Source organism: Apium graveolens, chromosome 5 (genome assembly GCF_009905375.1).
Source record: "Apium graveolens cultivar Ventura chromosome 5, ASM990537v1, whole genome shotgun sequence".
Lineage (NCBI taxonomy): Eukaryota > Viridiplantae > Streptophyta > Magnoliopsida > Apiales > Apiaceae > Apium > Apium graveolens.
In genome coordinates, this window is record NC_133651.1 from 237,277,685 (window position 1) to 237,304,027 (window position 26,343).

The window sequence follows — 26,343 nt, forward strand, 5'->3', positions numbered from 1 at the left end:
TAAAAAAATATAGTTACTTTAATATTTGTATAATTAATTTTAAAAAATTAATACAAAATTAGACATAGTACATAAATGTATTATTATCTTATTCATTAATCTTTTTTCAGTTTGAAAATGTATCTCATATATTTTTAACATAAAGTAATTAAAATATACATATATATATTTTTTATAGAAAATGTTGAAAATAGAATCGTTTATATATAAATAATCTATAATGGTATTACATATTTAGATGAGCTGGAATTATAATGAGTCAAAACATTTTATTTTATTCCAATTTGAAATTAGAACTTGACCCATTTTTCAAAAAATACTCGAAATTTGACTACATGACCCGGCCGAAAAACATCGTCGCATTCTACGTTTAGCAAATTTAAATTACAAGTTTGACGAGAATATCTTACCAATAATGCTATTTTTTTAATATCTTATGTTAATATAAATTAATGTGTTTGAGATATTTATAAGATCAAGTCAATTGATTATTTATATTAAAATTACTAACTTCACTGATAGCGCATTATTATTTTTGGGACTTGTCCCGATTTCAAAAATATTCAAAATTTGATATGAGATATCACAAGATTTTTTTAAAATTACGATGATATATTAAATCGATTTATTTTTTATTTTTCACTTTTAAAAAATAAGCTTTTTAAAAAGAATTCTTCTAGATAAATAATATTCATTGATCAAGATAATATTTACAAATACTTTGAATTATTTTTATATTTTGAATTATTCAAATAAAAGTTATATCCATACTATATTGTAACTTTTGATTCATTTTATTTTGTACTATTTAAGGAAAAAATATACATCGTTCAATAATCTGAATGAATTAACCAGTTCAATTGATATTTAAAAAATTTATCAAATTGAAAAATATTTAAGAGAATAGTATACAATGTTCTCAAATTATTATATGAAGAAATATTAGAGTAGTAATGAAAGGAACTTAAAAAAGGTTTAAATAACGATATAATTATAATTTTTCATTCGAATCCTTGAAAAAAAATCATGAATATCAATCATAAGTCTTTATAATATATGATTTATTTTTATGTTACAACCATGATTGATACTCAGTTGCGTAAAAACTAGATATAGATTATTTGTCAGTGATAATATGAATACCATATATAAATAAATGAAACCATCGTAATTTACTAAGAAATGTAACATACGACAATTTATATGGTGACACACACATATAACTTAATATTAATTTGGTAACCATAGTGTAAATAATAAAATAACATTTTTTCATGCATATATACGTTGAATTTCAAAAACTAACATTTTTTATTAAAATCAATTTTTACATTAACAATATTGTAAATTTTACATTATTGTATATTATGATTGTAAGTCATCCTAAATTCAATTATGTATATAAAAATTAAATAAAAATTATCAACTAAATTCAATTGGAGGAGTGCTATGATATTTTTAAAGTTATGAGATGATATTGTCAAGAAAATTTAAAAAGTTAGTAGGGCCAAGTTATTTAAATTACCAAACAATAGCCCAAACAATAACACATTTGTGTATATATCTAGGGAGATGATCAAATAAAAACCAATATTATAGTAAAAACTAGAAACTTGTCATATACATTCAATTTCAAATTATAATCAAAATGAAGCGCACAATTTTTACCAAGACTTCACTTTTGTGATCTCTCCCATCTTACTCTTTTTTCACCCAGGGCACACTTCACTCTCATCACCTACCCACCACCCCCTTTCACCCGATACACGTATACCCAAATATATATACATACAACTATCTATATGTGTATCATCACTTCCAACAAATAATGATATTCACAATGTTGATTTTATTTCAGCAATTCCACCTTTTATTCGGAACATCTCATCATCTCCCTCATCGCTGTTTCTATAATAGATTATATGTCTTTCTTCCATGTACTTACTTTTCCACTTCCTTCTAGTAGATTAAAATGCCCCTTTATTTGCGGTGAATGGAATACAACTCAAGTAATAATTTAATTTATCAAAAAACAAAGAAATTAGTCATTTTGAGACTAAAAACGTTGGTAGATCTGTTCAAGAATTTTGTGATTTTAGTAAAACAAGTTAGTGATTTCTATGATTCAAATTAGTGATTTATGTAATACAAATTAGTGATCGGAGTTTAGATCTAACTTAATTATATTGATTTATTGTATTCAAATTGATACTTGATATGTTGGTGGTGATTTTTTGAAGTTAGGCTGGTATTGATAGTGAGTATGTTGTGAATCAAAAGTAAATACTGCTGTGTGAAAAAGAAGGAAATGAAGGTGAGTTTTTCTGAAGGCTGGAGAAGATGAAAGTCGTCAGAGATATATTAATCAACACAATAAGAGATTGAGTGTTGATGACTAGATATTTGTGAGAATGAGTTATTGATCGCAGGTTAACAATGGTAGGAGCGTGAATAATTTATGAATGTAAAATTGATGGTAGTTAGAGGAGATGATGGTTATCAAATGTAAAAAATATACTGTATGTGTTTATTGGTAACATGAGTGAAAATATTTGTACGAGCGTGTATGTCAATCATGCTTGGTCGGGGGATGTTTCGATTTTAATGGGCTAGGTTTTGTTTCTAGTTTTTATTTTGAAGTGGTTTCTAATGGAGTAACCCCTATATATATGTAAAAAAATTTCATCTCAGAGTCTTATAGCGGCCATGGCCACCGGAAATCATATTATGTGTCCACCTCGTGATGTGGTTGGCCACATGATAAAAATATGGGCCCGCTTCGTGTGTCCCCATGTCAGGTCAGCAATTTATGATTCAATAATTTAGCAAATCCAGCAGTTGCTCTTCTTAGTGCTATCCAAGGTGCAACATAACAATTTAGTGTTTGAATGTGGAAAATAAAAATTAAGTTAAGGTACAACACAAGTTTTTAAGATAATGTAACACTAATTTTGTATTGTTGTAGTTCCGCAAAAATATGGGTCTATTGTAATAGAAAATGAGTGTTACCAGCAAATTATAGTATTTGGTCATTTATGACGTAGTCTTTTTAATATATTCCGCCCTTTTTTACTTGATTTTTAGTTTTGCAGCATAAAATATATCACAACCAATTCTCTTTGTATATATATAAGGGCCGTGCCGTAGCCGAACCACGACTTCAAAGTACTGTTGGTCACAATCATTTACAATAAAATATTCCTAACTATTTGTCTGCCATATCAAAAAGTACACAACTTGGTTCTATTAACATCTGCTTTTCTTTCTGAACTTCTTGCCAACCTCTGTATATTCTTATCCAAACAGCTGCCTGCTCTTTTTCAATACCCCTGCAACATATGTTCATGAAGGGTACTGAATGATATTTTTCTTTATGCTTAGCTCGGGGATTGATATACCAAAAGATAATTTAAAATTGTGGCAACACATTTCATAAACTAATTTATATAGTGTTAGCAAAAACACTAGATGCAAGAAAAATCGTTTTCACTCACCTTTCTCGGCTGGAGAAGGGAGAAAATATGACCCATAACAACGATTAAGAAACTCAATTTAAAATTTTATTCATTAAGTCTACTCGTCATATTAAGGGACACTACTTAAAACGAGAATATAAAATTTAATTAATGGACTGAGTTCGCTAATTAATTGGTTCTAGATAAATAAGCTAAATGCCTATGTAGACAACTGTGTTCGCTAACTAATTGGCATCATGTAGTGCTCGTGCCAACCATGGGCTTGGACTTAATAGAATATCATTTATTTTTAAACAAAATGAGCTTGTTTAAAATTGAATAAAACATTTTATTTTGGATAGAACGTAATATTAAGTTTTATAATATAAGTAAGTGATATATCTGTGAATTTAAAATATTTGAAGTAATTTTAAAGAATAATGTGATTGCATTTGATTTAGAAAAAACCCCCGTGGCACAATTTGGGCTTAAACAACAACCAAAAATATCCCAATAGCTCTAAATAAATAATATTCATACTTGTGTTCTTAGATATATACCAGGTTTGCGAATTGAACCGACACTCTCAATTTACAATTGTGCAACTAAACAACTAAATATATAATTGTGCAACTCTCAGTTAGTTTGCACTCAACTAACTGAACTAATTAATTATAATGTGGGATGATGACATGGTAAAAGTTGTCTGCTCTGCTAATTTGCCATACCTAGCCTAGATTGAATTGAACTAATTATAAACCCATCCATAGTCAATACTCACATTACATGTTTTATTAAAAAAAAAAACTCCTACTAACAAATATATAATTTAAATCCTAAACAATTAACATAATGCATGTGTCCCCCCCTCCTATCATTTCACAAAACCATACAAACGTGAAGAGTAACATATACATTTGAAATCATAATGAACATATTTCTCACTAAAACTACAATCCCTCCATCAAATTATAATCAAGTGCGGCATTTATTTGGTCAATTTTTAACTAAATTTTATAAATTATATAACTATATTTTTAAAACACTAAAAAAACATATTAAATTAGATTAGATATACTTTTAATAGTACAATTTTTACAATTATCTTAATTAAGTATTAGGATAATTTTTAGCCAAAATTTGGTCAATTTAACTAAAACATCGAAACAAGACTATAATTTTGAGATGGATGAAGCAGTAAATCTTTGTTGGAGTTTCCTGTATAATTTTTAGTTCTTGGAAACAGATATTGGCTAATTAAGTTTGTGTGCGTGAGTGGGTATGTGCATAGGTGTGGGTGTGAGTGTGAAGAAAATGTGGCAAAGAACCCCTTACATAGTACATTCAGGAAAGATAAATCCTGAACAGGTCTCTCTTTGTAACCCGCTTACGGCAGATTGGGCAATGCTTCTTCTCTACCAATGCATGAGTTATACAATTCTTGCAAAACACATGCCCGCATCTCGTTGTCGTGGGTTGAAAAAACGGAGCCATGCAAATTGGACAGTCGACATTGTTCTCTCTAGGAACTTCAGCTTCAGGTTCTTGCTGAGGTAGTTGAGGCACACCTGAATTTGGATTCTGAAAGAAACAGTTTCATTCTTAATAAGGTAAATAATCTTATTGATTGCATCTTCATTTTAAAGAAAAATTGTAGCATTCTCTCTGCAAGATAGCGGAGATTTGTATATATTTAATTGTACCCCGTAAATAAAGTACTGCAGGGAGATCATAATAAACACTGAATTGGTAAATAAGATACTTCTTCTAAGAAAGATGTGTATATCTCGATAATTCATCTATGTATTTGTTACTAGAAAAGGATGTACATTAATTGTTTAAATCACGAACCTATATGACTATTAATTTAATGTGTGGTTGTGCTGGCACGGCAAGGTAGTATATGATTGTTTGTACAATGACTTTACAAAAAACAGGTCATTAGTACAGACTGTGTTATTTTTTAAACGGTAACGCCGACCGGCTTCCTACTTTGCTCCATTCCTATACAAATCCGAAAATGGGACCAACCAGAGTGACGATCAAAGTGCGCCCTACAAAAACACATTGCTGTCTGAAAACGTTTATGTACGCATGAACTCAGCAAACAGACAAAATTCTAATCGCATTAGCGGTCAGTTTTAGGCCCGCACTAAATTCTCCTCCCAACCTCTGCAGATGGATATAGACCACAAGTTAATGTGACTCATTTCTTGCATCAGACATGTTTCCTTCCGATTGAAAAACTAAAACCCACCAGGTTAAACCTGACCTGACAATTGACCCCTTCTCAAATCCCATCAGCGTTTTCAGTAAGCTTTACCCCTATCATTTTTTTGCCAAGTCTTTACCCCTTCTTCTGGTTTAATCATTAAGTTCACCTCCATCCTCAATTATTTAATTGTAAGTAGATACAATAAGGTGGAAGTCAGTCAGATTCTGGTGAATATATGAGAGTGTTCATCAGGAAGGCTTGGTTGTTCTTTGAGGTTGCATTCTACATAAAAGTCGGAAATTAATAGATACAGGAAATTAATTAATAACACAAGGTCACGCGTCTGTGATATCTAGTATCCAATAATTTTCCAACAAACCTCGCTAGCCAAGATTTGCGCAACATGCACTAAAGGCTTCAAACAGGTTAAAAGCATACTATATGAGACAGATTTGCAACAGATTCTAGCTAAAATAATATTGAAGAAAACAAAATTGAATAGATGATATACCGCATAAGAATCTCGTTGCCTTTCCAGAGTCCTTGGCCTTGTTGTTGTTCTTGTTCTTCGATGATGGGTGTTCGATGTTGACCTAGGTGTAACTACAAGCACACATGCAACAAAATTATGATGAGCAGAAAATAGAAGATATTTAACATCAAGTTAGTTACATATCTAATACCATCATACTTTATATATAGAATGTGGATATCAGATATGGTTAAACCTCTACTCTGGATTAATAATAGTATATATAGTTGATCCATCAAATATCAAAGCATATATGGCTGTATTAAGAATGTTCAAAAATTTATAGAAACCTTAAAGCGAGGCTCCGTCATTTTTAATACATTTCAAGATTCTAAAAGGTTTGGGGGACTGGTCCGTCGCATATGCTTCAAAATTTAATGACCTAATTAAAAGTAAAGGCTCCATAACTGACAAAAATTTTGTACATATTTTAAATTATGTTCCACAGATCTTTGTTAGCACTTAAGAATTAAAGTGCATGGTCTTCCTTCTGGTGATATATTATCCTGTTGTGTAGCTAGGTCGTATACAGAGTATATAGAAAACTTTAATGCAATAGACTCAAAAACCGCCAGGAAATTCAACAATATAAGTATCGTCACATAACTCATCGTGCTAGATAAACTGTAGAGGCATCTCAACACTTTCCTAAACTCACAAGTGGGTCAAATAGACCAAACTTTTTAATTTATAAGATTTTAAAACTGAGAGAAAAGAAGGTTAAACAAACCTGTATGGCCTGCTCTCTGGGATGCAATCCGACCATTTAACTCCAATGTCGTGTTTGTTAAATGCTCGACAATATTCTTTACCCATTGATAAAATAGACATAATTAAAAGTTATTATGATCATAAAGAAAATATGAGTCATCTTACACAAAGATATATGAAGGCATGATTATTTGAAAATGGGAAACACAAAACATATATATATATATACACACACACACACAGTCATACCATAAATAATCTCTCTACTAGAGGAAGCATTGAATCTTCTACGGAAGAATGTTGTGGTATGACAGGCTCAAGATGTTGCTGAGTTTCAGTTGCATTAACTGGTTGTAGCAATTCAGGGAAAATTGAAAGATTATTTGGATTATAAGCATTGCTGCGAACAGATGTGGAAAGTCGGTGGCTGTGAGCGTTATTCATCTTCCAAGTGCCTCAACCGTCCGTGCAAACTTTCTGGACATTTTCACATACCATTAGCCAAAGACAAATGCATGTGTTGTCTCAGTTCAATGTTTCAAAAATTTAATTAACAAGTAATTACAATATTAATAATCTACAGGGAGGTATCTAAATTAGAGATATTCTCTTGTGCCAGTAACATAGAGATTGTTTTAATTACCCACAAAAACATCGCAACAGAAAGCATATGCAGATGACTATATACAATTTAAACAGTTAACATGAATTTGTAATTTGAAGACAGGAAGAACAACGCTGACACTTTGAAAAGTTAAACACTTTCATCAACAATTAAAACTGAAATTGGCTTTTAAATACAACAAAACTGGTTAAATCCGACGGAAGAAAATTCCAAGCAGCCCCACTAAAACTGACTAGCATGTTTGCAAACCTAAAATTCACTTCAATCAGAAGACAATTATCCAGATAATTCCCTACCGACTTCTCAGAGTTACCAAAGACCCAAAAGAGTTGAGAATCAAGGAAGGTCGCAGAGTTCACATACACTATAAATTGCCAATTAACGCTAAATAGTCCTCGAAACATACAGAAGTTGAATATTTATATAATTGAGATACTCTTAAACGTTCGGGAAGCCCTAAAAATCACACACACGCACACAGAAACCCTAAAATCGACACCTAGTCTCCAAGTATCACAAACAAGTACATGAACTGAAAAATTAGTAATCACGAATGGAAGAACAATGAAAAAAAATCAATATAATAAATTAGATAAATAATTTTAATCTCGAATTAGTGCAAGTTCGTACCTGGAGATTTTGGGTGAGCTTAGGTGAGAATGAAAGTTTTCTAGGTCGGTGATGCTTGTGTGTGTATATATAATATATTGTTAAATTGTTGATGTAAATAATAAGAAAATAGGTAAGCTTGATGATAGAAAAATACGAATAGGGTAATTAAGGCATGCAGTGCAGTGCAACGCTTGGCAAGAGTATCCTGTCAGCAACTTCATCACCTTCATGACTTTTTTCAAACTTCCGTTTGGAGGGTTTCTCTTTGCACAGGCAAATTTTTTAATTCCTTTTACAAATCTATTGATATCATTCCATTTTCATATATATCTTCTTTTCTATATATAATAGATAATTAGTGAGATTAAAAAGTCTCATTAAAAAGACTAAAATATTCCTGTTTTTAATTTTTTTATAAAAGTTTTGTTTTTTGGGAATCGAACTCGAGATATTTCATTAAACTATACGACCTCATATCACTACACCTTAATATCACAAGTGTTTTTTATCATACACATAATATGTAATTGTGCTAATTAATATTTATTTAACTTTAAAGATAGTTACTTGAATTCCGTAAAAAAATATAGTTACTTTAATATTTGTATAATTAATTTTAAAAAATTAATACAAAATTAGACATAGTACATAAATGTATTATTATCTTATTCATTAATCTTTTTTCAGTTTGAAAATGTATCTCATATATTTTTAACATAAAGTAATTAAAATATACATATATATATTTTTTATAGAAAATGTTGAAAATAGAATCGTTTATATATAAATAATCTATAATGGTATTACATATTTAGATGAGCTGGAATTATAATGAGTCAAAACATTTTATTTTATTCCAATTTGAAATTAGAACTTGACCCATTTTTCAAAAAATACTCGAAATTTGACTACATGACCCGGCCGAAAAACATCGTCGCATTCTACCTTTAGCAAATTTAAATTACAAGTTTGACGAGAATATCTTACCAATAATGCTATTTTTTTAATATCTTATGTTAATATAAATTAATGTGTTTGAGATATTTATAAGATCAAGTCAATTGATTATTTATATTAAAATTACTAACTTCACTGATAGCGCATTATTATTTTTGGGACTTGTCCCGATTTCAAAAATATTCAAAATTTGATATGAGATATCACAAGATTTTTTAAAATTACGATGATATATTAAATCGATTTATTTTTTATTTTTCACTTTTAAAAAATAAGCTTTTTAAAAAGAATTCTTCTAGATAAATAATATTCATTGATCAAGATAATATTACAAATACTTTGAATTATTTTTATATTTTGAATTATTCAAATAAAAGTTATATCCATACTATATTGTAACTTTTGATTCATTTTATTTTGTACTATTTAAGGAAAAAATATACATCGTTCAATAATCTGAATGAATTAACCAGTTCAATTGATATTTAAAAAATTTATCAAATTGAAAAATATTTAAGAGAATAGTATACAATGTTCTCAAATTATTATATGAAGAAATATTAGAGTAGTAATGAAAGGAACTTAAAAAAGGTTTAAATAACGATATAATTATAATTTTTCATTCGAATCCTTGAAAAAAAATCATGAATATCAATCATAAGTCTTTATAATATATGATTTATTTTTATGTTACAACCATGATTGATACTCAGTTGCGTAAAAACTAGATATAGATTATTTGTCAGTGATAATATGAATACCATATATAAATAAATGAAACCATCGTAATTTACTAAGAAATGTAACATACGACAATTTATATGGTGACACACACATATAACTTAATATTAATTTGGTAACCATAGTGTAAATAATAAACTAACATTTTTTCATGCATATATACGTTGAATTTCAAAAACTAACATTTTTTATTAAAATCAATTTTTACATTAACAATATTGTAAATTTTACATTATTGTATATTATGATTGTAAGTCATCCTAAATTCAATTATGTATATAAAAATTAAATAAAAATTATCAACTAAATTCAATTGGAGGAGTGCTATGATATTTTTAAAGTTATGAGATGATATTGTCAAGAAAATTTAAAAAGTTAGTAGGGCCAAGTTATTTAAATTACCAAACAATAGCCCAAACAATAACACATTTGTGTATATATCTAGGGAGATGATCAAATAAAAACCAATATTATAGTAAAAACTAGAAACTTGTCATATACATTCAATTTCAAATTATAATCAAAATGAAGCGCACAATTTTTACCAAGACTTCACTTTTGTGATCTCTCCCATCTTACTCTTTTTTCACCCAGGGCACACTTCACTCTCATCACCTACCCACCACCCCCTTTCACCCGATACACGTATACCCAAATATATATACATACAACTATCTATATGTGTATCATCACTTCCAACAAATAATGATATTCACAATGTTGATTTTATTTCAGCAATTCCACCTTTTATTCGGAACATCTCATCATCTCCCTCATCGCTGTTTCTATAATAGATTATATGTCTTTCTTCCATGTACTTACTTTTCCACTTCCTTCTAGTAGATTAAAATGCCCCTTTATTTGCGGTGAATGGAATACAACTCAAGTAATAATTTAATTTATCAAAAAACAAAGAAATTAGTCATTTTGAGACTAAAAACGTTGGTAGATCTGTTCAAGAATTTTGTGATTTTAGTAAAACAAGTTAGTGATTTCTATGATTCAAATTAGTGATTTATGTAATACAAATTAGTGATCGGAGTTTAGATCTAACTTAATTATATTGATTTATTGTATTCAAATTGATACTTGATATGTTGGTGGTGATTTTTTGAAGTTAGGCTGGTATTGATAGTGAGTATGTTGTGAATCAAAAGTAAATACTGCTGTGTGAAAAAGAAGGAAATGAAGGTGAGTTTTTCTGAAGGCTGGAGAAGATGAAAGTCGTCAGAGATATATTAATCAACACAATAAGAGATTGAGTGTTGATGACTAGATATTTGTGAGAATGAGTTATTGATCGCAGGTTAACAATGGTAGGAGCGTGAATAATTTATGAATGTAAAATTGATGGTAGTTAGAGGAGATGATGGTTATCAAATGTAAAAAATATACTGTATGTGTTTATTGGTAACATGAGTGAAAATATTTGTACGAGCGTGTATGTCAATCATGCTTGGTCGGGGGATGTTTCGATTTTAATGGGCTAGGTTTTGTTTCTAGTTTTTATTTTGAAGTGGTTTCTAATGGAGTAACCCCTATATATATGTAAAAAAATTTCATCTCAGAGTCTTATAGCGGCCATGGCCACCGGAAATCATATTATGTGTCCACCTCGTGATGTGGTTGGCCACATGATAAAAATATGGGCCCGCTTCGTGTGTCCCCATGTCAGGTCAGCAATTTATGATTCAATAATTTAGCAAATCCAGCAGTTGCTCTTCTTAGTGCTATCCAAGGTGCAACATAACAATTTAGTGTTTGAATGTGGAAAATAAAAATTAAGTTAAGGTACAACACAAGTTTTTAAGATAATGTAACACTAATTTTGTATTGTTGTAGTTCCGCAAAAATATGGGTCTATTGTAATAGAAAATGAGTGTTACCAGCAAATTATAGTATTTGGTCATTTATGACGTAGTCTTTTTAATATATTCCGCCCTTTTTTACTTGATTTTTAGTTTTGCAGCATAAAATATATCACAACCAATTCTCTTTGTATATATATAAGGGCCGTGCCGTAGCCGAACCACGACTTCAAAGTACTGTTGGTCACAATCATTTACAATAAAATATTCCTAACTATTTGTCTGCCATATCAAAAAGTACACAACTTGGTTCTATTAACATCTGCTTTTCTTTCTGAACTTCTTGCCAACCTCTGTATATTCTTATCCAAACAGCTGCCTGCTCTTTTTCAATACCCCTGCAACATATGTTCATGAAGGGTACTGAATGATATTTTTCTTTATGCTTAGCTCGGGGATTGATATACCAAAAGATAATTTAAAATTGTGGCAACACATTTCATAAACTAATTTATATAGTGTTAGCAAAAACACTAGATGCAAGAAAAATCGTTTTCACTCACCTTTCTCGGCTGGAGAAGGGAGAAAATATGACCCATAACAACGATTAAGAAACTCAATTTAAAATTTTATTCATTAAGTCTACTCGTCATATTAAGGGACACTACTTAAAACGAGAATATAAAATTTAATTAATGGACTGAGTTCGCTAATTAATTGGTTCTAGATAAATAAGCTAAATGCCTATGTAGACAACTGTGTTCGCTAACTAATTGGCATCATGTAGTGCTCGTGCCAACCATGGGCTTGGACTTAATAGAATATCATTTATTTTTAAACAAAATGAGCTTGTTTAAAATTGAATAAAACATTTTATTTTGGATAGAACGTAATATTAAGTTTTATAATATAAGTAAGTGATATATCTGTGAATTTAAAATATTTGAAGTAATTTTAAAGAATAATGTGATTGCATTTGATTTAGAAAAAACCCCCGTGGCACAATTTGGGCTTAAACAACAACCAAAAATATCCCAATAGCTCTAAATAAATAATATTCATACTTGTGTTCTTAGATATATACCAGGTTTGCGAATTGAACCGACACTCTCAATTTACAATTGTGCAACTAAACAACTAAATATATAATTGTGCAACTCTCAGTTAGTTTGCACTCAACTAACTGAACTAATTAATTATAATGTGGGATGATGACATGGTAAAAGTTGTCTGCTCTGCTAATTTGCCATACCTAGCCTAGATTGAATTGAACTAATTATAAACCCATCCATAGTCAATACTCACATTACATGTTTTATTAAAAAAAAAAACTCCTACTAACAAATATATAATTTAAATCCTAAACAATTAACATAATGCATGTGTCCCCCCCTCCTATCATTTCACAAAACCATACAAACGTGAAGAGTAACATATACATTTGAAATCATAATGAACATATTTCTCACTAAAACTACAATCCCTCCATCAAATTATAATCAAGTGCGGCATTTATTTGGTCAATTTTTAACTAAATTTTATAAATTATATAACTATATTTTTAAAACACTAAAAAAACATATTAAATTAGATTAGATATACTTTTAATAGTACAATTTTTACAATTATCTTAATTAAGTATTAGGATAATTTTTAGCCAAAATTTGGTCAATTTAACTAAAACATCGAAACAAGACTATAATTTTGAGATGGATGAAGCAGTAAATCTTTGTTGGAGTTTCCTGTATAATTTTTAGTTCTTGGAAACAGATATTGGCTAATTAAGTTTGTGTGCGTGAGTGGGTATGTGCATAGGTGTGGGTGTGAGTGTGAAGAAAATGTGGCAAAGAACCCCTTACATAGTACATTCAGGAAAGATAAATCCTGAACAGGTCTCTCTTTGTAACCCGCTTACGGCAGATTGGGCAATGCTTCTTCTCTACCAATGCATGAGTTATACAATTCTTGCAAAACACATGCCCGCATCTCGTTGTCGTGGGTTGAAAAAACGGAGCCATGCAAATTGGACAGTCGACATTGTTCTCTCTAGGAACTTCAGCTTCAGGTTCTTGCTGAGGTAGTTGAGGCACACCTGAATTTGGATTCTGAAAGAAACAGTTTCATTCTTAATAAGGTAAATAATCTTATTGATTGCATCTTCATTTTAAAGAAAAATTGTAGCATTCTCTCTGCAAGATAGCGGAGATTTGTATATATTTAATTGTACCCCGTAAATAAAGTACTGCAGGGAGATCATAATAAACACTGAATTGGTAAATAAGATACTTCTTCTAAGAAAGATGTGTATATCTCGATAATTCATCTATGTATTTGTTACTAGAAAAGGATGTACATTAATTGTTTAAATCACGAACCTATATGACTATTAATTTAATGTGTGGTTGTGCTGGCACGGCAAGGTAGTATATGATTGTTTGTACAATGACTTTACAAAAAACAGGTCATTAGTACAGACTGTGTTATTTTTTAAACGGTAACGCCGACCGGCTTCCTACTTTGCTCCATTCCTATACAAATCCGAAAATGGGACCAACCAGAGTGACGATCAAAGTGCGCCCTACAAAAACACATTGCTGTCTGAAAACGTTTATGTACGCATGAACTCAGCAAACAGACAAAATTCTAATCGCATTAGCGGTCAGTTTTAGGCCCGCACTAAATTCTCCTCCCAACCTCTGCAGATGGATATAGACCACAAGTTAATGTGACTCATTTCTTGCATCAGACATGTTTCCTTCCGATTGAAAAACTAAAACCCACCAGGTTAAACCTGACCTGACAATTGACCCCTTCTCAAATCCCATCAGCGTTTTCAGTAAGCTTTACCCCTATCATTTTTTTGCCAAGTCTTTACCCCTTCTTCTGGTTTAATCATTAAGTTCACCTCCATCCTCAATTATTTAATTGTAAGTAGATACAATAAGGTGGAAGTCAGTCAGATTCTGGTGAATATATGAGAGTGTTCATCAGGAAGGCTTGGTTGTTCTTTGAGGTTGCATTCTACATAAAAGTCGGAAATTAATAGATACAGGAAATTAATTAATAACACAAGGTCACGCGTCTGTGATATCTAGTATCCAATAATTTTCCAACAAACCTCGCTAGCCAAGATTTGCGCAACATGCACTAAAGGCTTCAAACAGGTTAAAAGCATACTATATGAGACAGATTTGCAACAGATTCTAGCTAAAATAATATTGAAGAAAACAAAATTGAATAGATGATATACCGCATAAGAATCTCGTTGCCTTTCCAGAGTCCTTGGCCTTGTTGTTGTTCTTGTTCTTCGATGATGGGTGTTCGATGTTGACCTAGGTGTAACTACAAGCACACATGCAACAAAATTATGATGAGCAGAAAATAGAAGATATTTAACATCAAGTTAGTTACATATCTAATACCATCATACTTTATATATAGAATGTGGATATCAGATATGGTTAAACCTCTACTCTGGATTAATAATAGTATATATAGTTGATCCATCAAATATCAAAGCATATATGGCTGTATTAAGAATGTTCAAAAATTTATAGAAACCTTAAAGCGAGGCTCCGTCATTTTTAATACATTTCAAGATTCTAAAAGGTTTGGGGGACTGGTCCGTCGCATATGCTTCAAAATTTAATGACCTAATTAAAAGTAAAGGCTCCATAACTGACAAAAATTTTGTACATATTTTAAATTATGTTCCACAGATCTTTGTTAGCACTTAAGAATTAAAGTGCATGGTCTTCCTTCTGGTGATATATTATCCTGTTGTGTAGCTAGGTCGTATACAGAGTATATAGAAAACTTTAATGCAATAGACTCAAAAACCGCCAGGAAATTCAACAATATAAGTATCGTCACATAACTCATCGTGCTAGATAAACTGTAGAGGCATCTCAACACTTTCCTAAACTCACAAGTGGGTCAAATAGACCAAACTTTTTAATTTATAAGATTTTAAAACTGAGAGAAAAGAAGGTTAAACAAACCTGTATGGCCTGCTCTCTGGGATGCAATCCGACCATTTAACTCCAATGTCGTGTTTGTTAAATGCTCGACAATATTCTTTACCCATTGATAAAATAGACATAATTAAAAGTTATTATGATCATAAAGAAAATATGAGTCATCTTACACAAAGATATATGAAGGCATGATTATTTGAAAATGGGAAACACAAAACATATATATATATACACACACACACACAGTCATACCATAAATAATCTCTCTACTAGAGGAAGCATTGAATCTTCTACGGAAGAATGTTGTGGTATGACAGGCTCAAGATGTTGCTGAGTTTCAGTTGCATTAACTGGTTGTAGCAATTCAGGGAAAATTGAAAGATTATTTGGATTATAAGCATTGCTGCGAACAGATGTGGAAAGTCGGTGGCTGTGAGCGTTATTCATCTTCCAAGTGCCTCAACCGTCCGTGCAAACTTTCTGGACATTTTCACATACCATTAGCCAAAGACAAATGCATGTGTTGTCTCAGTTCAATGTTTCAAAAATTTAATTAACAAGTAATTACAATATTAATAATCTACAGGGAGGTATCTAAATTAGAGATATTCTCTTGTGCCAGTAACATAGAGATTGTTTTAATTACCCACAAAAACATCGCAACAGAAAGCATATGCAGATGACTATATACAATTTAAACAGTTAACATGAATTTGTAATTTGAAGACAGGAAGAACAACGCTGACACTTTGAAAAGTTAAACACTTTCATCAACAATTAAAACTGAAATTGGCTTTTAAATACAACAAAACTGGTTAAATCCGACGGAAGAAAATTCCAAGCAGCCCCACTAAAACTGACTAGCATGTTTGCAAACCTAAAATTCACTTCAATCAGAAGACAATTATCCAGATAATTCCCTACCGACTTCTCAGAGTTACCAAAGACCCAAAAGAGTTGAGAATCAAGGAAGGTCGCAGAGTTCACATACACTATAAATTGCCAATTAACGCTAAATAGTCCTCGAAACATACAGAAGTTGAATATTTATATAATTGAGATACTCTTAAACGTTCGGGAAGCCCTAAAAATCACACACACGCACACAGAAACCCTAAAATCGACACCTAGTCTCCAAGTATCACAAACAAGTACATGAACTGAAAAATTAGTAATCACGAATGGAAGAACAATGAAAAAAAATCAATATAATAAATTAGATAAATAATTTTAATCTCGAATTAGTGCAAGTTCGTACCTGGAGATTTTGGGTGAGCTTAGGTGAGAATGAAAGTTTTCTAGGTCGGTGATGCTTGTGTGTGTATATATAATATATTGTTAAATTGTTGATGTAAATAATAAGAAAATAGGTAAGCTTGATGATAGAAAAATACGAATAGGGTAATTAAGGCATGCAGTGCAGTGCAACGCTTGGCAAGAGTATCCTGTCAGCAACTTCATCACCTTCATGACTTTTTTCAAACTTCCGTTTGGAGGGTTTCTCTTTGCACAGGCAAATTTTTTAATTCCTTTTACAAATCTATTGATATCATTCCATTTTCATATATATCTTCTTTTCTATATATAATAGATAATTAGTGAGATTAAAAAGTCTCATTAAAAAGACTAAAATATTCCTGTTTTTAATTTTTTTATAAAAGTTTTGTTTTTTGGGAATCGAACTCGAGATATTTCATTAAACTATACGACCTCATATCACTACACCTTAATATCACAAGTGTTTTTTATCATACACATAATATGTAATTGTGCTAAATTAATATTTTATTTAACTTTAAAGATAGTTACTTGAATTCCGTAAAAAAATATAGTTACTTTAATATTTGTATAATTAATTTTAAAAAATTAATACAAAATTAGACATAGTACATAAATGTATTATTATCTTATTCATTAATCTTTTTTCAGTTTGAAAATGTATCTCATATATTTTTAACATAAAGTAATTAAAATATACATATATATATTTTTTATAGAAAATGTTGAAAATAGAATCGTTTATATATAAATAATCTATAATGGTATTACATATTTAGATGAGCTGGAATTATAATGAGTCAAAACATTTTATTTTATTCCAATTTGAAATTAGAACTTGACCCATTTTTCAAAAAATACTCGAAATTTGACTACATGACCCGGCCGAAAAACATCGTCGCATTCTACCTTTAGCAAATTTAAATTACAAGTTTGACGAGAATATCTTACCAATAATGCTATTTTTTTAATATCTTATGTTAATATAAATTAATGTGTTTGAGATATTTATAAGATCAAGTCAATTGATTATTTATATTAAAATTACTAACTTCACTGATAGCGCATTATTATTTTTGGGACTTGTCCCGATTTCAAAAATATTCAAAATTTGATATGAGATATCACAAGATTTTTTTAAAATTACGATGATATATTAAATCGATTTATTTTTTATTTTTCACTTTTAAAAAATAAGCTTTTTAAAAAGAATTCTTCTAGATAAATAATATTCATTGATCAAGATAATATTTACAAATACTTTGAATTATTTTTACATTTTGAATTATTCAAATAAAAGTTATATCCATACTATATTGTAACTTTTGATTCATTTTATTTTGTACTATTTAAGGAAAAAATATACATCGTTCAATAATCTGAATGAATTAACCAGTTCAATTGATATTTAAAAAATTTATCAAATTGAAAAATATTTAAGAGAATAGTATACAATGTTCTCAAATTATTATATGAAGAAATATTAGAGTAGTAATGAAAGGAACTTAAAAAAGGTTTAAATAACGATATAATTATAATTTTTCATTCGAATCCTTGAAAAAAAATCATGAATATCAATCATAAGTCTTTATAATATATGATTTATTTTTATGTTACAACCATGATTGATACTCAGTTGCGTAAAAACTAGATATAGATTATTTGTCAGTGATAATATGAATACCATATATAAATAAATGAAACCATCGTAATTTACTAAGAAATGTAACATACGACAATTTATATGGTGACACACACATATAACTCAATATTAATTTGGTAACCATAGTGTAAATAATAAACTAACATTTTTTCATGCATATATACGTTGAATTTCAAAAACTAACATTTTTTATTAAAATCAATTTTTACATTAACAATATTGTAAATTTTACATTATTGTATATTATGATTGTAAGTCATCCTAAATTCAATTATGTATATAAAAATTAAATAAAAATTATCAACTAAATTCAATTGGAGGAGTGCTATGATATTTTTAAAGTTATGAGATGATATTGTCAAGAAAATTTAAAAAGTTAGTAGGGCCAAGTTATTTAAATTACCAAACAATAGCCCAAACAATAACACATTTGTGTATATATCTAGGGAGATGATCAAATAAAAACCAATATTATAGTAAAAACTAGAAACTTGTCATATACATTCAATTTCAAATTATAATCAAAATGAAGCGCACAATTTTTACCAAGACTTCACTTTTGTGATCTCTCCCATCTTACTCTTTTTTCACCCAGGGCACACTTCACTCTCATCACCTACCCACCACCCCCTTTCACCCGATACACGTATACCCAAATATATATACATACAACTATCTATATGTGTATCATCACTTCCAACAAATAATGATATTCACAATGTTGATTTTATTTCAGCAATTCCACCTTTTATTCGGAACATCTCATCATCTCCCTCATCGCTGTTTCTATAATAGATTATATGTCTTTCTTCCATGTACTTACTTTTCCACTTCCTTCTAGTAGATTAAAATGCCCCTTTATTTGCGGTGAATGGAATACAACTCAAGTAATAATTTAATTTATCAAAAAACAAAGAAATTAGTCATTTTGAGACTAAAAACGTTGGTAGATCTGTTCAAGAATTTTGTGATTTTAGTAAAACAAGTTAGTGATTTCTATGATTCAAATTAGTGATTTATGTAATACAAATTAGTGATCGGAGTTTAGATCTAACTTAATTATATTGATTTATTGTATTCAAATTGATACTTGATATGTTGGTGGTGATTTTTTGAAGTTAGGCTGGTATTGATAGTGAGTATGTTGTGAATCAAAAGTAAATACTGCTGTGTGAAAAAGAAGGAAATGAAGGTGAGTTTTTCTGAAGGCTGGAGAAGATGAAAGTCGTCAGAGATATATTAATCAACACAATAAGAGATTGAGTGTTGATGACTAGATATTTGTGAGAATGAGTTATTGATCGCAGGTTAACAATGGTAGGAGCGTGAATAATTTATGAATGTAAAATTGATGGTAGTTAGAGGAGATGGTGGTTATCAAATGTAAAAAATATACTGTATGTGTTTATTGGTAACATGAGTGAAAATATTTGTACGAGCGTGTATGTCAATCATGCTTGGTCGGGGGATGTTTCGATTTTAATGGGCTAGGTTTTGTTTCTAGTTTTTATTTTGAAGTGGTTTCTAATGGAGTAACCCCTATATATATGTAAAAAAATTTCATCTCAGAGTCTTATAGCGGCCATGGCCACCGGAAATCATATTATGTGTCCACCTCGTGATGTGGTTGGCCACATGATAAAAATATGGGCCCGCTTCGTGTGTCCCCATGTCAGGTCAGCAATTTATGATTCAATAATTTAGCAAATCCAGCAGTTGCTCTTCTTAGTGCTATCCAAGGTGCAACATAACAATTTAGTGTTTGAATGTGGAAAATAAAAATTAAGTTAAGGTACAACACAAGTTTTTAAGATAATGTAACACTAATTTTGTATTGTTGTAGTTCCGCAAAAATATGGGTCTATTGTAATAGAAAATGAGTGTTACCAGCAAATTATAGTATTTGGTCATTTATGACGTAGTCTTTTTAATATATTCCGCCCTTTTTTACTTGATTTTTAGTTTTGCAGCATAAAATATATCACAACCAATTCTCTTTGTATATATATAAGGGCCGTGCCGTAGCCGAACCACGACTTCAAAGTACTGTTGGTCACAATCATTTACAATAAAATATTCCTAACTATTTGTCTGCCATATCAAAAAGTACACAACTTGGTTCTATTAACATCTGCTTTTCTTTCTGAACTTCTTGCCAACCTCTGTATATTCTTATCCAAACAGCTGCCTGCTCTTTTTCAATACCCCTGCAACATATGTTCATGAAGGGTACTGAATGATATTTTTCTTTATGCTTAGCTCGGGGATTGATATACCAAAAGATAATTTAAAATTGTGGCAACACATTTCATAAACTAATTTATATAGTGTTAGCAAAAACACTAGATGCAAGAAAAATCGTTTTCACTCACCTTTCTCGGATGGAGAAGGGAGAAAATATGACCCATAACAACGATTAAGAAACTCAATTTAAAATTTTATTCATTAAGTCTACTCGTCATATTAAGGGACACTACTTAAAACGAGAATATAAAATTTAATTAATGGACTGAGTTCGCTAATTAATTGGTTCTAGATAAATAAGCTAAATGCCTATGTAGACAACTGTGTTCGCTAACTAATTGGCATCATGTAGTGCTCGTGCCAACCATGGGCTTGGACTTAATAGAATATCATTTATTTTTAAACAAAATGAGCTTGTTTAAAATTGAATAAAACATTTTATTTTGGATAGAACGTAATATTAAGTTTTATAATATAAGTAAGTGATATATCTGTGAATTTAAAATATTTGAAGTAATTTTAAAGAATAATGTGATTGCATTTGATTTAGAAAAAACCCCCGTGGCACAATTTGGGCTTAAACAACAACCAAAAATATCCCAATAGCTCTAAATAAATAATATTCATACTTGTGTTCTTAGATATATACCAGGTTTGCGAATTGAACCGACACTCTCAATTTACAATTGTGCAACTAAACAACTAAATATATAATTGTGCAACTCTCAGTTAGTTTGCACTCAACTAACTGAACTAATTAATTATAATGTGGGATGATGACATGGTAAAAGTTGTCTGCTCTGCTAATTTGCCATACCTAGCCTAGATTGAATTGAACTAATTATAAACCCATCCATAGTCAATACTCACATTACATGTTTTATTAAAAAAAAAAACTCCTACTAACAAATATATAATTTAAATCCTAAACAATTAACATAATGCATGTGTCCCCCCCTCCTATCATTTCACAAAACCATACAAACGTGAAGAGTAACATATACATTTGAAATCATAATGAACATATTTCTCACTAAAACTACAATCCCTCCATCAAATTATAATCAAGTGCGGCATTTATTTGGTCAATTTTTTTAACTAAAATTTATAAATTATATAACTATATTTTTAAAACACTAAAAAAAACATATTAAATTAGATTAGATATACTTTTTAATAGTACAATTTTTACAATTATCTTAATTAAATATTAGGGTAATTTTTAGTCAAAATTTGGTCAATTTAACTAAAACATGGAAACAAGACTATTATTTTGAGATGGATGAAGCAGTAAATCTTTGTTGGAGTTTCCTGTATAATTTTTAGTTCTTGAAAACAAATATTGGCCAATTAAGTTTGTGTGCGTGAGTGGGTATGTGCATAGGTGTGGGTGTGAGTGTGATGAAAATGTGGCAAAGAACCCCTTACATAGTACATTCAGCAAAGATAAATCCTGAACAGGTCTCTCTTTGTAACCCGCTTACGGCAGATTGGGCAATGCTTCTTCTCTACCAATGCATGAGTTATACAATTCTTGCAGAACACATGCCCGCATCTCGTTGTCGTGGGTTGAAAAAACGGAGCCATGCAAATTGGACAGTCGACATTGTTCTCTCTAGGAACTTCAGCTTCAGGTTCTTGCTGAGGTAGTTGAGGCACACCTGAATTTGGATTCTGAAAGAAACAGTTTCATTCTTAATAAGGTAAATAATCTTATTGATTGCATCTTCATTTTAAAGAAAAATTGTAGCATTCTCTCTGCAAGATAGCCGAGATTTGTATATATTTAATTGTACCCCGTAAATAAAGTACTGCAGGGAGATCATAATAAACACTGAATTGGTAAATAAGATACTTCTTCCAAGAAAGTTGTGTATATCTCGATAATTCATCTATGTATTTGTTACTAGAAAAGGATGTACATTAATTGTTTAAATCACGAACCTATATGACTATTAATTTAATGTGTGGTTGTGCTGGCACGGCAAGGTAGTATATGATTGTTTGTACAATGACTTTACAAAAAACAGGTCATTAGTACAGACTGTGTTATTTTTTAAACGGTAACGCCGACCGGCTTCCTACTTTGCTCCATTCCTATACAAATCCAAAAATGGGACCAACCAGAGTGACGATCAAAGTGCGCCCTACAAAAACACATTACTGTCTGAAAACGTTTATGTAAGCATGAACTCAGCAAACAGACAAAATTCTAATCGCATTAGCGGTCAGTTTTAGGCCCGCACTAAATTCTCCTCCCAACCTCTGCGGATGGATATAGACCACAAGTTAATGTGACTCATTTCTTGCATCAGACATGTTTCCTTCCGATTGAAAAACTAAAACCCACCAGGTTAAACCTGACCTGACAATTGACCCCTTCTCAAATCCCATCAGCGTTTTCAGTAAGCTTTACCCCTATCATTTTTTTGCCAAGTCTTTACCCCTTCTTCTGGTTTAATCATTAAGTTCACCTCCATCCTCAATTATTTAATTGTAAGTAGATACCATAAGGTGGAAGTCAGTCAGATTCTGGTGAATATATGAGAGGTGTTCATCAGGATGGCTTGGTTGTTCTTTGAGGTTGCATTCTACATAAAAGTCCCTAGCGACTAACAGATACAGGAAATCAATTAATAACACAAGGTTACGCGTCTGTGATATCTAGTATCCAATAATTTTGCAACAAACCTCGCTAGCCAAGATTTGCGCAACATGCACTAAAGGCTTCAAACAGGTTAAAAGCATACTATATGAGACAGATTTGCAACAGATTCTAGCTAAAATAATATTGAAGAAAACAAAATTGAATAGATGATATACCGCACAAGAATCTCGTTGCCTTTCCAGAGTCCTTGGCCTTGTTGTTGCTCTTGTTCTTCGATGATGGGTATTCGATGTTGACCTAGGTGTAACTACAAGCACACATGCAACAAAATTATGATGAGCAGAAAATAGAAGATATTTAACATCAAGTTAGTTACAAATCTAATACCATCATACTTTATATATAGAATGTGGATATCAGATGTGGTTAAACCTCTACTCTGGATTACTAATAGTATATATAGTTGATCCATCAAATATCAAAGCATATATGGCTGTATTAAGAATGTTCAAAAATTTATAGAAACCTTAAAGCGAGGCTCCGTCATTTTTAATACATTTCAAGATTCTAAAAGGTTTGGGGGACTGGTCCGTCGCATATGCTTCAAAATTTAATGACCTAATTAAAAGTAAAGGCTCCATAACTGACAAAAAATTTGTACATATTTTAAATTATGTTCCACAGATCTTTGTTAGCACTTAAGACTTGTCGTCCTTCCAATTAAAGTGCATGGTCTTCCTTCTGGTGATATATTATCCTGTTGTGTAGCTAGGTCGTATACAGAGTATATAGAAAACGTTATTGCAATAGATTCAAAAACCGCCAGGAAATTCAACAATATAAGCATCGTCACATAACTCATCGTGCTAGATAAACTGTAGAGGCATCTCAACACTTTCCTAAACTCACAAGTGGGTCAAATAGACCAAACTTTTTAATTTATAAGATTTTAAAACTGAGAGAAAAGAAGGTTAAACAAACCTGCATGGCCTGCTCCCTGGGATGCAATCCGACCATTTAACTCCAATGTCGTGTTTGTTAAATGCTCGACAATATTCTTTACTCATTGATAAAATAGATATAATTAAAAGTTATTATGATCATAAAGAAAATATGAGTCATATTATACAAAGATATATGAAGGCATGATTATTTGAAAATGGGACAAACACAAAACATATATACACACACACACACACACACACACACACTCATACCATAAATAATCTCTCTACTAGAGGAAGCATTGAATCTTCTACGGAAGAATGTTGTGGTACGACAGGCTCAAGAGGTTGCTGAGTTTCAGTTGCATTAACTGGTTGTAGCAATTCAGGGAAAATTGAAAGATTATTTGGATTATAAGCATTGCTGCGAACAGATGAGGAAAGTCGGTGGCTGTGAACGTTATTCATCTTCCCAGTGCCTCAACCGTCCGTGCAAACTTTCTGGACATTTTCACATACCATTAGCCAAAGACAAATGCATGTGTTGTCTCAGTTCAATGTTTCAAAAATTTAATTAACAAGTAATTACAATATTAATAATCTACAGTAGGTATCTAAATTAGAGATATTCTCTTGTGCCAGTAACATAGAGATTGTTTTAATTACCCACAAAAACATCGCAACAGAAAGCATATGCAGATGACTATATACAATTTAAACAGTTAACATGAATTTGTAATTTGAAGACAGGAAGAACAACACTGACACTTTGAAAAGTTAGACACTTTCATCAACAATTAAAACTGAAATTGGTTTTTAAATACAACAAAACTGGTTAAATCCGACGGAAGAAAATTCCAAGCAGCCCCACTAAAACTGACTAGCATGTTTGCAAACCTAAAATTCACTTCAATCAGAAGACAATTATCCAGATAATTCCCTACCGACTTCTCAGAGTTACCAAAGACCCAAAAGAGTTGAGAATCAAGGAAGGTCGCAGAGTTCACATACACTATAAATTGCCAATTAACGCTAAATAGTCCTCGAAACATACAGAAGTTGAATATTTATATAATTGAGATACTCTTAAACGTTCGGGAAGCCCTAAAAATCACACACACGCACACAGAAACCCTAAAATCGACACCTAGTCTCCAAGTATCACAAACAAGTACATGAACTGAAAAATTAGTAATCACGAATGGAAGAACAATGAAAAAAAATCAATATAATAAATTAGATAAATAATTTTAATCTCGAATTAGTGCAAGTTCGTACCTGGAGATTTTGGGTGAGCTTAGGTGAGAATGAAAGTTTTCTAGGTCGGTGATGCTTGTGTGTGTATATATAATATATTGTTAAATTGTTGATGTAAATAATAAGAAAATAGGTAAGCTTGATGATAGAAAAATACGAATAGGGTAATTAAGGCATGCAGTGCAGTGCAACGCTTGGCAAGAGTATCCTGTCAGCAACTTCATCACCTTCATGACTTTTTTCAAACTTCCGTTTGGAGGGTTTCTCTTTGCACAGGCAAATTTTTTAATTCCTTTTACAAATCTATTGATATCATTCCATTTTCATATATATCTTCTTTTCTATATATAATAGATAATTAGTGAGATTAAAAAGTCTCATTAAAAAGATTAAAATACCCCTGTTTTTAATTTTTATATAAAAGATTTGTTTTGTGGAAATCGAACTCCAGATATTTTATTAAACTATATAACCTCATATCACTACACCATAATATCACATGTGTTTTTTATCATACACATAATATGTAATTGTGCTAAATGAATATTTTATTTTATTTTAAAGATAGTTACTTGAATTCCGTAAAAAAATATAGTTACTTTAATATTTGTACAATTAATTTAAAAGAATTAATACAAAATAAGACATAGTACATAAATGTATTATTATCTTATTCATTAATCTTTTTTCAGTTTGAAAATGTATCTCATATTTTT

At 30.6% G+C, this 26,343-nt stretch overlaps 3 protein-coding genes across 6 annotated transcripts; all 3 read right to left on the minus strand.

Annotated features, from left to right (window-relative positions):
* Window positions 1–3,137: 3,137 nt before the first annotated feature.
* Window positions 3,138–8,413, minus strand: LOC141661656 (uncharacterized). 2 transcript variants are annotated; one of them, XM_074468664.1, is made up of 6 exons: window positions 8,169–8,413; window positions 7,163–7,390; window positions 6,933–7,008; window positions 6,182–6,273; window positions 4,791–5,036; window positions 3,138–3,329 (listed from the first exon to the last, which is right to left on the minus strand). In XM_074468664.1, exons 2-5 carry the CDS (start codon window positions 7,355–7,357, stop codon window positions 4,800–4,802), a joined length of 600 nt encoding a protein of 199 aa, XP_074324765.1. In that variant the 5' UTR covers window positions 7,358–7,390; window positions 8,169–8,413; the 3' UTR covers window positions 3,138–3,329; window positions 4,791–4,799. The 2 variants fall into 2 exon arrangements, with proteins under 2 accessions (XP_074324765.1, XP_074324764.1); XM_074468663.1 differs by lacking the exon at window positions 3,138–3,329 and having other exon boundaries at window positions 4,648–5,036.
* A 3,449-nt stretch (window positions 8,414–11,862) lies between these two features.
* On the minus strand, window positions 11,863–17,136 carry LOC141661657 (uncharacterized). 2 transcript variants are annotated; one of them, XM_074468666.1, is made up of 6 exons: window positions 16,892–17,136; window positions 15,886–16,113; window positions 15,658–15,733; window positions 14,907–14,998; window positions 13,516–13,761; window positions 11,863–12,054 (listed from the first exon to the last, which is right to left on the minus strand). In XM_074468666.1, exons 2-5 carry the CDS (start codon window positions 16,078–16,080, stop codon window positions 13,525–13,527), a joined length of 600 nt encoding a protein of 199 aa, XP_074324767.1. In that variant the 5' UTR covers window positions 16,081–16,113; window positions 16,892–17,136; the 3' UTR covers window positions 11,863–12,054; window positions 13,516–13,524. The 2 variants fall into 2 exon arrangements, with proteins under 2 accessions (XP_074324767.1, XP_074324766.1); XM_074468665.1 differs by lacking the exon at window positions 11,863–12,054 and having other exon boundaries at window positions 13,373–13,761.
* A 3,453-nt stretch (window positions 17,137–20,589) lies between these two features.
* Window positions 20,590–25,895, minus strand: LOC141661658 (uncharacterized). Of its 2 annotated transcripts, XM_074468667.1 has the most exons (6): window positions 25,649–25,893; window positions 24,644–24,871; window positions 24,408–24,483; window positions 23,642–23,733; window positions 22,247–22,492; window positions 20,590–20,781 (listed from the first exon to the last, which is right to left on the minus strand). In XM_074468667.1, the coding sequence occupies exons 2-5, from the start codon at window positions 24,836–24,838 to the stop codon at window positions 22,256–22,258; spliced, it is 600 nt and encodes a 199-aa protein (XP_074324768.1). In that variant the 5' UTR covers window positions 24,839–24,871; window positions 25,649–25,893; the 3' UTR covers window positions 20,590–20,781; window positions 22,247–22,255. The 2 variants fall into 2 exon arrangements, with proteins under 2 accessions (XP_074324768.1, XP_074324769.1); XM_074468668.1 differs by lacking the exon at window positions 20,590–20,781 and having other exon boundaries at window positions 22,038–22,492; window positions 25,649–25,895.
* Between the last annotated feature and the right edge of the window lie 448 nt (window positions 25,896–26,343).